The following is a 13,113-nucleotide window of genomic DNA, read 5'->3' on the forward strand; positions in this document are numbered from 1 at the left end:
TATGTTCATAGAGGTAACGTTAGCAAATTTAATGAATTTGGTCCCATCAAATAATAATAATTGAAGTGGTCACAGCTGGCTGGGCAGTAGCCCTGACAAACTCACACGTGGGTCCAAGACAACCATACCACGTACTTGAATTTTTACCTTGTACAAGAAAAGATTACGGTACTTATACCAACTATTTGAACTGCAGACGCCACACCTAACCTAACGTAAGTACGCACACACAGCAGAGGAAGGAAGAAGACCTTGCATAAAATACCGCATATGAGGTGAATAAACAAAAGAGTGCTGCTAAACGAACTTTAAAATTAAATAAGTACATTTTATAATTTAAGTTTATTCTAATATTTTAATTAAAATGTAAAATTAACTAAGTACACCCTATTTAACTATCAAAAATAACCTTAGTACAATACTCTAATACCAATCTCAAACCAGATTTCTATTTTTACATGAATTTGTGCCATCTTTTTAGATTTTGAGTTTCATCAAAATCTTTAATTTCGTAATACCAATCCTAAACTAATACTCGCTACGTTATTCGTGAGCACCAAGCAATACGAAGATTTTTCTACGTCTGATAAGGGTTGAATATAGTGAGTAAGGTGTACTTATTAAAATTTTATTTGTTTCACAATTCAATATATCTTTTTTTGTTATTTTATATTATGGTAAATTAGTAATTCAATAAGTAGTTTGGTAGTATGGTGTACTCAGTTAATTTTAAGGTTTATTTAGCAGCACTCTAAACAAAATGATATTTCCTTAATATTTTCCATCATTGGCCTAAGCTATATCCTTAATATTTTACCTTTTATTGAGTACAACTAAAATTTTCTTTTATATTTTGGTATGTAAGGTTTATATGTAATTTTGACTCATCTACCCTTGACTAAATTTAATGGGTTAAATTTGCTATTGGAAAAAAATTAATATCAAATAATTGTACTTACCTTCAAAAGAAAAATGCATATCCAGTGCTTCACATGGACAAAAATTAATTTCAAATGTATTTTATGTAAATGGAAAATGTCAATGTCAATCATCGATAAATATATAGTTTAACTATCGTTCTTTTAAAACTGTACGGTTCACAAATTAAACAAATTATTTCAAGATACGTTATTGCATCTTGTTTGAAAATCTCTTGTATTTAAAAATCTATTGTTAAGATCAATAGTCTACGTGCACGTGAGAATATTGTTTGCGTGGTTGTGTACATCACAATAGTTTGTATTAGTACTATTCCTTATATGTAATACAAGAAGTTGCATTATTCACTCATAATTCGTGTGCAACATTTTTATGAAGATTCTTGAATTGTGAAGCACTGAAAACCGAAGAAACTTTTAATGCTTCAAATTGACAATACTGCTTGAGAGGTACAAAATTTATTCATCATTTAGGATACACTATATAATTGTGGGTACGTACAACTCGCAGACTCACTCAACTTCATTCTTACAAAACGAAAGACTCTTAAAGCCAAAACTACTTACTTAAACTGAAGTTACAGGTGAACTTGGTTCTCCTGGTGATTTTGATTTACGCACGTATTTCCTTGCCCAAACATGCTTCCCATTGATGGAGAATTTGGCCTTGTTTTTCCCGTCAAGAACAATTGGAATGGAGGAAATAGAACGAACCACAAGACGGGCATACAATGGTTGTTCCTCAGCAGGCACTTCTTGCATAAAAACGCCATCAATAAAGTCTCCAAATTTCCTGTCCACAAAACAAAATAGAACAAAAAACAATTTTAATTTATAATTATATAAAAAGAAATACCATACCCCAAAAAAAAAAAAAAGTGTTATATAACCTAGAAAAGAACTCTCTGACTTCAACTTCAGAAATGGGATAGCCCTTAGAAAATGTCAAGAAAATAGTCCTCTCATCAGCAGACACATCCTCTACCTCTTGCTGATCATCATTTATATTCAAACGGCTCAAAACATCCCCCATCTCCTCATTCAAAATCTGGCGCTGAGCAGCAAGGTCATAGGGATCAAAAACACCACGCAAGTAGTCTAGGGCAGCATCCCCCCTCGTCGCAGCCCTGGCCAAGAGATGAATATGCTGATAAGGCCCCAAAGACGGTGGATTATTATTCACATCCTCACCATACATTCTTTGATTTGGAAAAAGTCCCATGTTTGATACCCCAACCATGTCATAGGCGGCAACTGTAGCATTGTGAAATGATGGATTGTAAGGACGAAACGTGCCGGCATTCAACATCATTTGTTCAGCTCGATTTGGTTGTGGTTTAGGGAACAAGTTGTCAAAGGCTCTTATGCAAACCTCGTTGAACAACTTGGTGATGCCCCGAATGATGCCGAGGCGATTTTGGTGGAAGAATTCAAGGGTGGCGCAGCTTTTGGTTAGGGCATTGAATAAGGGCATGTCTTGGTTGCGGTTGGTGATGTCGACATGGAAATCGTCTTGTTGAATGCAGTTCAAGGCCACGACAGACTCATCTGCAATGCCATTAAGAAGGGTGTCAGGTAAAGTGACACATAATTTGTGCACAAAGTTATACTCCTTAGCCGCGTGTTCGAGCCACATCCACAGGGCCATGACCTGGGCAGACTCAGCCGGGTCACGCCCCAGGGGAAAGATGAGGCGAGAGAAAAGCTTGCGGTCAATGTTGTGAAAAAGGGCGAACTCTTCTTGGGAGACTGAGATAGGGGCTTGGGGTACGCCGGAGGAGGTAAAGAAAGTGGAGGAAGATGAGGCATCCATTGTTGTTGGTGATGCTGTGGAAATGAGTGAGAGAGTGATTTGGGTTTTGATAGGATTGTGTTGGGTGGAGAGTGAGGTTTGAATTTATAGGGAGGAACAGTTGTAGCGTTTGGGAGTGAAAGGGTACGCTTGTTTGTGAAAGGTGATGACCATTCTTCATTTGCATAAATGGAAAGGGCTTTCATTTGGGAGTGAAGGGGTACGCTTGGTTGTGAAAGATGATGACCATTCTTCATTTACAGAAATGGAGAGGGCTTTAATTTGTAACAGTTACTATATATATATATATATATGTATGTATATATATATTTCTTTTGTTGTCTGAATCTGGTCAAAAGTAAATCTACAACAGGTCGTTTAAATGTCACTTACCAAAAGGCCTATTGATTAAATTTTTTTCTTTAATAGGTAACCACTTGAGTTATCCATGCACGTTGGGACAAATTAGGGTTTTCTGATATACATGATTTTTTGATGCTTTTGAACACACAAACCATAAAATGACAAAAATTAATCTATAATATTAATGAACTATATATGGACTTTCTTTTGAATAATTAAGGATATGTGTGCATATCTTAATACAATTTATGTTTGTTTTTGAGATAGGGATACTAAATAAATTAAATGCATCGTTTTGTTGATACCGTTGATATTGAATGTTATTGCCTTACTTTCTCCATTAAAGAGTAAGGAAGTTAAAATACACTTACAAGCGATAAGCAAACAACAAGATTCACCCCAAAATGATGATCTAGAAATATCCAAAAACAACAAAAAAATTATACAATAGCATTGCCCCAAAACACACCTATAGCATCATTCAACAATATAATTCCAAAAGTTAACAAGTGAAATATATCAGATATGTCCATATAAAAGTATGTTTTTACTGGTGTGTAATATATTTTTAGTTTCCTCCAATATCTTATTTTAGAATTTTGTTATATAGTCAATCAGTTCTGATCTCTTGGACCACAAGAGTCTAAGAGATTGTGGTCACCCACCGTTGGATATTAATTCAATGGTTCAAAAAAAAAATTTAAAAGGAGTGCAAGATTGAGTGAACCGTTGAATTTACATCTAACGGTGAATGACTACAAGAGATCGAAACTGTATAATCAATATGTGTATAAATATTTTCTTATGTATATTTATGGTTTATTATCATGTTGAGGGCAGACATATTCATGTTAAATTGAAGCAAAAACAAATAAAATGCGTGTCCATTTTCACATATTCAATATTGAAAACTAGTAATGCTAATGCATGATGCGGTTTGTCATACATATTTTTTTTTTCTTGAATTTCTCATACATATTGAATGGTTAAATGTAATTTCTTTATGTATTTTTTTTAATTAAAAAATTGTCATTTCTTTATCTTTACAATTTGTTGTTCTAAAAACGAGAGTTTCGTACTGTCCTATATTTTTCATTACAAATGAACGACACTGTACTGGCAGTCAACCTCTTCGATCACTTTCACTACTACAAACCCAGAACCTCAACGATTAAAACTCAATGGCGACCATCAGCAACTAAATCAATGGCGACTTTAAGCCCCAGGTTCTTGTTCAGCAAGGGCGTCGTTTCACAGCCCGCCAACACTCCACCGGTTACAAGCTTCCTCGAAACGCATCCAGGTACACCATTCTCTCTGTTTCTCTGTTTGAAAATCAAATTCAATTTTTCCAAAAACAGTAACTTAAAAATCCAATTTCGCGCCTGCTCCGATCACACCAGGAGCGTACACGACGTCTCGCACTCACAAAGACGCGTCGTTCGTGCTGTTCTGGGAACGGCACTTGAAGAGACTGGTGGACTCAGTAGCAATTCTATACAATTCGAATCCTCAGCTTCTGTTCGGACCCAACAAAACGACGTCGCTTTCGTTGCCGTCGCTCTCCTCCAATTCCCCTTTGCTCCAGTCAGAGGTTCGCGAGCTCGTGAATCGTTCGATGAAACGAGTGTTGCCGATTGCTTTGAATGAGAGGAGTGAGGGAGAGGAACTGTCAATTACAGCTCTGGTCAGTGGCAATTTGGAGAAATTGAGTGAGAATGAGAGTGAGGGCTTGGACCATGAAAGATTTGGCAATGGGGTTTTTGATGTGAGTATTTACATTGGGACTTATGTGCCAACTGTGTTTGGTATCGAAGGAAACGGTGCGCATTTGGCTGTGGTGGGTCGTGGGAGAGACGATGCTTCTGCTAAGTATTCGGATTGGGTGAGGTTGGTTATATCTGACAACTTATCAATGTGTGAATGAGTTAAAGCTTGGATTTTTCTTACTTGGGCTTTAAGTATTTTCAGCAGTTTTGATTGCCGGGTTGCTTAACTTGCAGGATTAGGAAGTCTTTGGAGAGGTTGAGGCCGCCCAATGGGACCGAGCTCTTGTTGTCTAATGACGGTGACCGGATTCTTGAGGGGACGGTCTCAAACTTCTTTGTCGTCTGCCGGAAGGTTAGAGGCTCTTGGATTTTGAATTTTTTTTTAACTACATTAGATTAACTCAGTTTTAAGTGAGACTTCTTTGTCTGTTTGTTGATAAGGAGAGTATGTTTATGACCAAGTGATGTGTCTTAGACTCTCCTAGTTATGGATAGCTGTTTAATTGGAAAACAATGTGAAAGGTGCTTTCAGGATAACGATGAAGCTAAGGGGCAAAGTGTGCACTGTTTTGAAGTACAGACAGCTCCTATTATTGATCATGTCCTTCCAGGAATTATACGCCAATTGGTCATTGAGTAAGTCCCCCCCTCCTACTGTTGAACCCCTGCTATATTTTTTTCAAATATATTTACTATGTAGATTAGCGCCATCGCCACAGTTTGTGTTGTCTGGTGTCTGGTTATTTCTTTACACATGGAAGTCTTATTTTCTTTAGTATCCACAGTTTGTGTTGAATGGTGTATGTGGTTTAAAAAGGGAAGTTCTGATTAGCCTTCTCTAGTGTCCACTGGTTCTGTTGAATGTTTGAAAAAGTTAAATAAACTGTTTTGCAAGGTTTTCTCCATAGGGTTATTGAGCTCTTATGAGTGACCTTGGAGGAAGTATTAACTTGGGAATTCTGGTCCAAGATACATTTTGTATTTGAATGCACCCGGGTCACTTTTTATTAAGTGATTCCCATTTTGGTAGCTGATCAGTTGATTGTGCTTCTTGTAATTTATGTAGAGTATGCTTGAGCAAGGGAATCCCCTTTCGAGAAGTTGCACCATCGTGGTCAGAGAGTGAATTTTGGGCAGAGGCGTTCATTACAAGTAAGCCTCTACTTATCTCTTCCAACTTTAAATTTGGGCAGAGGAAACACTCTCCTAGATTCATAGAATATTTTATCATAAGATTTAAAAAGATTTACATTGCAGGTAGCTTGAGACTTCTGCAGCACGCGGAGACAATTAGTTTTCCAAGTTCATGGGAATCACTAAATTCTAAATCTTGGGAGGAGATCTCATGGAAAGACAAACATTTTGAGGTGTGTACATCTAGAGTTTTAAGATGCTGCAACTGTTCTGCCCATTTTCTTTGTTCTTTTCTTCACTATTTATTTGTTTTGCAATTATAACCAGGAGGGTCCTGGGATGGTCACTACAATAATCCAGGTAAATCTATATATTCTTCTCTGGCACCAAATGTGTCAAAATTGTTGCACACATGATGAAAGAAGAGTATATTAGTCGATTCCCCATAAATCTGATAATGAACATTGGAAGAGTTGACATTTAACTTCTTTTGCGCAGAAAGAGGTCATGGAGAAAGCAGCTTCAGAAGGGTACTTTCTCAGTTAGTTTGTATAAAAGGTGGAGGTATCTTCTTTCTTGCATAGGATGTTAATACTTGTGTCTATCATCTTGTGCCTCCATCCGATACTGGGACGTGTAACCAAGCTGGACTTTATGTGATTTGGCCATTAAGCTCTCTATGATTCTGTTCCTCCAGTTCAAGTGAACCAAGGATCATAAAATAAATGGATGTACTCTGTTTCGTATGTAAACCATCCTAGGTTCTTATATGATTATTAAGCCTCTTGTCATACATAGAAATTAGTTTGATCTCTTTGGGTACGATTTACACATGTTATGCAAAATAATTCTTGTAATTGTACCCTCTATCATCAAATATGGTTTTGTTCAAGGTAATTTGCGCTATCGTTTTGGACCCTCGGATTTCTTTAGTTGATTATTGCAGAAACATGTTTTTTGTTAATATGTAGTTTATAATTCTCCACAAAAACCATATATATTCTCCAACCAGCCTATGATTTTGCTCAAACATTTTTCTCCTGAATTTATTAGAAGAATTAATCTGTGCAGGAAATGCAGCTTGATGGCACCCTTAATTGTTAGGTACCAAGTAGCAACTTTTGCTTTCTCTAGGGCACCCCTAGGCTTTCTAGGGCATTCTGATTAAGACGTGAACCTAAAGAATCCAGGGAAGTTGAAGGAGCATTGATTGTTTGTGAACCCCAAAAGTGTAAAGGGCTTGAATGCATTCTTGTACAAGTTTTCAGTTGGAATAATACGTGTTTGACAGCCAAACAAGCATCTTCCCAAATGAAGTAGCTAATTAGTGATTTGTGGCCTAACAAATGTCTAATTTTTCTTTGTTCCATTTTGTTTCATTTATTAATTTGGACCTCGGCATTTTATAAATTCATTTTTCCTTGATCAGGTGGGTTTTGTTTGATGATAATATAATGAGTGATAAGATTAGCTTAGAGATTTGACCAAAAAAAATTAGCTTAGTTTTACAACACGATAAGACTGATTAGCATGTTGATTAAAGGATTCTACTTAAAGACCAAATGTGTTGGTTTTGCAACACGATAAGACTGATTAGCAGGTTGGTTAAAGGATTCAACTCAAGATGAATAGTTTATATAAAATTGAAACGATATGGCCCGATCAAGGACTCAATTGACATTTAAGTGAAAAAATATTTGAGCTTGACTGTCACACTGCTGCTTGGTGTTATACATTCATAATTTCAGTTCAATAAAAAAAAAAAATAATTACCTACACAAATTAACATGCCTTGTTTGTGAACAATGAGTGCAAAAGTGCAGCTTAGGCACATAGCTCATAATAATAATTCGTCACAACCACCATTGTTCAATTTGAATGGATAAGGATGATCATATTTGTATACGCCAGCTTAACCTAACCTTGAGACCCACCATAAATTATGTTAGTGCTTTATATGTTAATAATGCTCAGTCATTGTGTCGTTGGAGGTGGCCACCGAGTCGTGTCGTGTTGCCCTCATTTTCAAATTAAAACCTATCATTTATATACCTATCATAAAATAAAATAATATTCACTTTATCCTAATATAGCAAAATCATAAATAAATATTAAAAAATAATAAAATTTTTTTCACCAAAATTAAAAAGGGAAGAAGGAAAAACTCACACACATAAATAATATAGAAGTTTGAATCCAAGAACACTTAGGAGCATGCCAATCCAAATAACACTCAATTGGTCACTTTCTTTGCGTAATATCTAGTTAAACTTTCAATCATGTCAAAATTAAATTATTAGAATTTAATAGTAACCCCGATTTATTTATTTATTTATTTTATATACAAGTGATATTAGAAGAAGGACACTTAAACACAAGACTTCTAATGTATGAATAAATACTCTTAACGATTTGAACTATAAACCCCTTAATCCGACCTTTTATTATCAATAGTAGCGAGTGTTCGTAATAAAAATCAAATCGTGTTGAAATTGCGAAACCCTTTTCTAGACTCGAGTTTTTGATAAATGATTCAAAGGCTCAAAGCTTTTTTAGGCCCCTTGTGTTGTATGAAGCCCAAGATCAAGAGGCCCGCGTCCCTGTAATTCTGGAAAAAGAAGCAAACAAAACCACAACGAACGGTGTTGATAAATGATAAGCATAAAGCCAAAACCTTCTTCATTCCATCTCTCTCCATCGTCAGATCTCCTCTCCCAGCGCGCCAAATACAAACACACCATTTCTTCCTCTCTCTTTCTCTCTCCATCCCTCTATACATACCTACAGGTACGAAAAGGGCCACCTCCCTCTCTCCCTCTCTCCCTCTCTCTCCTTCACTCTCTTTCTTGAAGCTTGCACAATAATGGCAAACCTAATGGGCCGACCTAGGGCTCCAATTTCAATTCCGATGAAAAAACTATTTTATTTCTATTATACGAGCAAAAGAATGAAGATGAATTGTTTGATGAAATGCAGTGATCGATTGTGATAATGGCGGAGGCACCGACGAGCCCGGCAGGCGGGAGCCATGAAAGCGGCGGCGAGCAGAGCCCTCAGGGAGGCGGCGGCGGCGGCAGCGGCGTGCGTGAGCAGGACAGGTATCTGCCCATCGCCAACATCAGTCGCATCATGAAGAAGGCTTTGCCGCAAAACGGCAAGATCGCCAAGGACGCTAAGGACACCGTCCAGGAATGCGTCTCCGAATTCATCAGCTTCGTCACCAGCGAGTATTTTTTTTTCAGCTCCTGCTCTCTCTCCATTGATTTTGTTCTTGCTTTTTCGTTTCTCGCTGTTCAATCGCACCGCCTTTGTGTTCATTCTTTTGGGGGGTTTTGGATGTTTAGGGCCAGCGACAAGTGCCAAAAGGAGAAGCGTAAGACCATCAACGGTGATGATTTGTTGTGGGCGATGGCCACGTTAGGGTTTGAGGACTATATTGAGCCCCTCAGGATTTACTTGGCTAGGTACAGGGAGGTAATTATTGTTCAACTTTTGCCCTATATTCTTTCTGTTGTAGTGTTCATGTTGATTTTAGATGTTAATTTTTGGCTGTAGCATTTATTTGAGTTCTATTGTAGATTTTAATAATGGAGGAGCCTCAATTGAATGAGGTTTTTTCCATCTTGCTTTCAATTCATGCAATGGGTTTACTCCTTATCAGTTCAAGCTGACAATTCTCTTTCTTTTTGTTTGTTTTGGCCCTTCGTTTGATTTATGGGATCATTGCATTGTCACAGTTGGAGGTAACTAAACGTTCTTTAGTTCTGTTTAATATCTTTTTTATCTTTGATTGAACTACATTTGAATTGTTTAGTCTATTCGTTCATATCTCTTCGGTGGGGTTAGAAATAACTTTCTTGCCAAACTTTGAACAGGGTGATGCAAAGGGATCTGCTAGGGGTGGAGATGGATCTGCTAAAGGGAATGCTATTGGAGCCATGCCTGGCCCAAGTTCACAGGTCTGATTGGCTTTAGAGTTGTTGTTGTTTTTTTTTTTAAAAATTCCATTAAAATAGCTTAAACTTTGGATTATGACCTGACCCCATTCTCTTTTATTGCTGGTGGTGAATGAATACAGCAGTTTGTTCATCAGGGATCATTGAACTACGTCAATCCTCAAGTAACTCTCTCTTTCGATCTATGTACATATATAATTATATAAATACACACACACACACACACACACACACACACACACACACACATATATATGTATATATATGTATATGTATGTGTAACCCTTTGAAAAGAATGCAATCCCAACCAACAAGATTGCACAATGGGCATATTTACCCTATGTTGCTTTAAGATGGCATGATTTATTTGACGTTTTAGTGCTCATGGGAAACATTATAAATAATTATTGAGCATTTGATGTATTCTTAGAATTTGGTAAAAAATTTACTAGATAAGGCACTGGTTTTATAGAAGTGCTTCCAATCCGCGTAGTCCATTTAAGCCACCAAACTGCTCTAATGCCAAATACAATATAGAATTACATTTTTTTTTTTTTGTCTCTAGGTGAAGATGTAGTAATTCTAGGAAACATGAATTGAGTTAAGTTGTGTATAGCAAAACTTCAGTATATGTACAGTAAATCATTTGATTGATAGTGACTCAGAGAAATCTAATTTTCCCGCAAGAGGAAAGAAAAATAAATTAGAATGTGCAGCTGTTTTTAGAGTTCATACCTCCAACAAATCTCCTCCTTCCTATGAAAATATAATAGGAACAATTTAAAACTCTAAAGCAAGACTAGAGACCGTCCGTCACTTATGCAATGCTATATAGATGAATAAGTTTTTTAGTAACTTTATACATGAACTAATCTTTTAATTCTTGTATGCTTGGGAAGGATTTGATGCTTGCAATGCCAAACTGCCTTTTATTTTTGTCTTGTCCTCGAAGGTTATTGGTAGGACTTAGATTATCCAATGAGACAATCTGAAGTGAAGAAGAGATAGCTTAGGCTTTACTATCTATAGGCTGGAGGTAGTTGTCAACATGTCAATGTAAATTCTAAGGCAGTTTGCAGCAGTTGTCTGTTTGAGTTTTGGGAAAAGATAGTTTAGATTTTCCCCGGCTATAAGCTCTGGATTTCTTGAAGATGCTAATAAGATGTAGCATTTAGTCATCTGAAGCAGACTTCACATTATGGACTGATTTAAAATAGTCTTCAAATAGACACATGTCATATATAAATTTCTTAGTTCTTACTAATATTCTGTCTATTACAGTGGTAATGCCAATGCATATCAAGAACCTGTTTAAAGATGTTTTTTGAAGCCATTTTATGAAATGTTAATTAAAAGTGTTCAGGTAGCACTATACTATGTGTTTCTTTAGAATGCTTATTGATGCACCGCATTGCTATGTGCTTTCGAAAAATGATCCATCCATCTTTTATAATATCGTGTATTTGGTTAAAACATGATGTGACACTGATGTCTTTACATTTATTTTATTGCTTTTTATAAAGGATATGATTTCTTACTGCTTTATTTGGCTATTTTAGTTAAGAGAATGAATTCATTTGCCTTGTTTTTTTTCCTTCTCAATTGTAGGAGGAATATTATGTGCCTTTGAACAATATGGGAAATGGAAATTGATGCTTTTGTTTATGGTATGAGGAAGAAGAGAGGACGTGTTCCTCAATATCTTGCAATGCAGGCACATCATGCGGTTGTTGATTCCGTGCGAAGCAACAACTGGAAGTTTTAATTTGTCATATATCAATTTTTAAGAACTCGAAGGTGGTAAAGTTGTTAAGTTTCCAATACTGATAGTATCATTTATGTGAATCTGAGTTAATCAAAGAACCAAGTGTTTCTGGGGTTTCTGTTTTTGGTTGGGTTAGGAGAGTTTTGTATTTCGCAGATGCTCTCAATAGCTGGAGTTGTTTGTAAATTTTGCTTTGGCCTTATGTCTAGTTTAGTTGCCTGACCGTGTGAAGAAATACTGTTTGATAAGATTGGATGCTTTTCGAGAATCCCCGTGAAAGAAAAAGTTGAAATATATGAAGATTTTCATATGAAAAGTTTGGTTATCCATTTTATGATGTATATAGTAAATTTCCTTGTCAATGGAGGGCATGGATTTTTGGCTGCTATCCTTTCTTGTTCTTAGCATGCATGAATAATTAGTTGTTAGTGTTCCAAGGACATATGGGTTTTATAGAATAAAAAAGAGGACGAATTAGGTTCCTCAAAGTCCCTATTTACACATTGTCTAGTGTTCGGTCATGAACCCGCTAGAAAGAAACACTGAGACCACGTTTGGTGACTTGGACTGTATTTTAGACTCCAACTCCAATACGCTTTAAGCCGAGCCACCAAACGAGGCCTGTATGTTGTAAGACATGAGCGCATGACTCACGCTCAAAAACAAACACCTAGCTCCACAAGATGTCCATGTACTCTTTATCTTGTTCACAGGCCACGTGCCAGCACGTGATGAATGTCACCAAAGGTTTGAATTTTGAAAGGGTAGTTGTCACGTTGCATGCACGTGAGCTATGATAATAATAGACTCTGTGAGAGAGAGAGAGAGAGAGAGAGAGAGAGAGAGAGAGAGAAAACACATGATAATCATATTGATCTGGTCTCTTTTTCTGTCTGAAACAAATTGAGTCTGAAATTTGGTTTGCAAAGGCAAAAATCAAAACAAGAAAAATGCCGCATGAACATGAAGTAGCTGCTATAAAATAATCTCATCCCACTCCCTCCACCCCCCCACGACGTGACTATCATTTCTTGCCTGCACGAGGCTTTGCCAACTCAACCCCCTCTCATACTCTCCACCACTATCAATTTTGGACCAAGTTGTCTCTACCCTATTGGATAACAACTTAATGCACCTGGCTATTTCTAATTCCCCTTTTTTTCCTACTTATAATTTCTATCTCGTCAAACAGTATGATATGTTATGTTATGCCAGTAAATCGTGAATCTAACTTTTTGTTCATATATTATGTTATGCCAGTAAATCGTGAATCTAACTTTTTGTTCACTTGCATTTTTTAATCCTAATTTATAATCTAAGCGCTCAACATTGTTATATGTAATATATATATATATATATATATATATAACACAAGAGAATATTCTCCGCATATGGT

The 13,113-nt window shown here is 36.6% G+C and overlaps 3 protein-coding genes across 4 annotated transcripts; 2 read left to right on the plus strand and 1 right to left on the minus strand.

The window, feature by feature from the left end:
• Positions 1-1,381: 1,381 nt before the first annotated feature.
• LOC117619932 lies at positions 1,382-2,789 on the minus strand. Its single transcript, XM_034350009.1, has 2 exons — positions 1,829-2,789; positions 1,382-1,731 (listed from the first exon to the last, which is right to left on the minus strand). Exons 1-2 carry the CDS (start codon positions 2,749-2,751, stop codon positions 1,506-1,508), a joined length of 1,149 nt encoding a protein of 382 aa, XP_034205900.1. The 5' UTR covers positions 2,752-2,789; the 3' UTR covers positions 1,382-1,505.
• A 1,404-nt stretch (positions 2,790-4,193) lies between these two features.
• On the plus strand, positions 4,194-7,292 carry LOC117620365. The gene is made up of 9 exons (XM_034350543.1): positions 4,194-4,396; positions 4,497-4,983; positions 5,097-5,214; positions 5,395-5,498; positions 5,929-6,014; positions 6,120-6,229; positions 6,324-6,356; positions 6,495-6,554; positions 7,068-7,292. Exons 1-8 carry the CDS (start codon positions 4,195-4,197, stop codon positions 6,540-6,542), a joined length of 1,188 nt encoding a protein of 395 aa, XP_034206434.1. The 5' UTR covers position 4,194; the 3' UTR covers positions 6,543-6,554; positions 7,068-7,292.
• Positions 7,293-8,513: 1,221 nt separating this feature from the next.
• On the plus strand, positions 8,514-12,042 carry LOC117619764 (nuclear transcription factor Y subunit B-1-like). 2 transcript variants are annotated; one of them, XM_034349791.1, is made up of 7 exons: positions 8,514-8,783; positions 8,973-9,223; positions 9,341-9,470; positions 9,734-9,739; positions 9,872-9,955; positions 10,075-10,116; positions 11,561-12,042. In XM_034349791.1, the coding sequence occupies exons 2-7, from the start codon at positions 8,988-8,990 to the stop codon at positions 11,603-11,605; spliced, it is 543 nt and encodes a 180-aa protein (XP_034205682.1). In that variant the 5' UTR covers positions 8,514-8,783; positions 8,973-8,987; the 3' UTR covers positions 11,606-12,042. The 2 variants fall into 2 exon arrangements, with proteins under 2 accessions (XP_034205682.1, XP_034205683.1); XM_034349792.1 differs by having other exon boundaries at positions 8,636-8,783; positions 10,078-10,116.
• Positions 12,043-13,113: the final 1,071 nt, after the last annotated feature.

Source organism: Prunus dulcis, chromosome 2, assembly GCF_902201215.1.
Source record: "Prunus dulcis chromosome 2, ALMONDv2, whole genome shotgun sequence".
Classification (NCBI taxonomy): Eukaryota; Viridiplantae; Streptophyta; class Magnoliopsida; order Rosales; family Rosaceae; genus Prunus; species Prunus dulcis.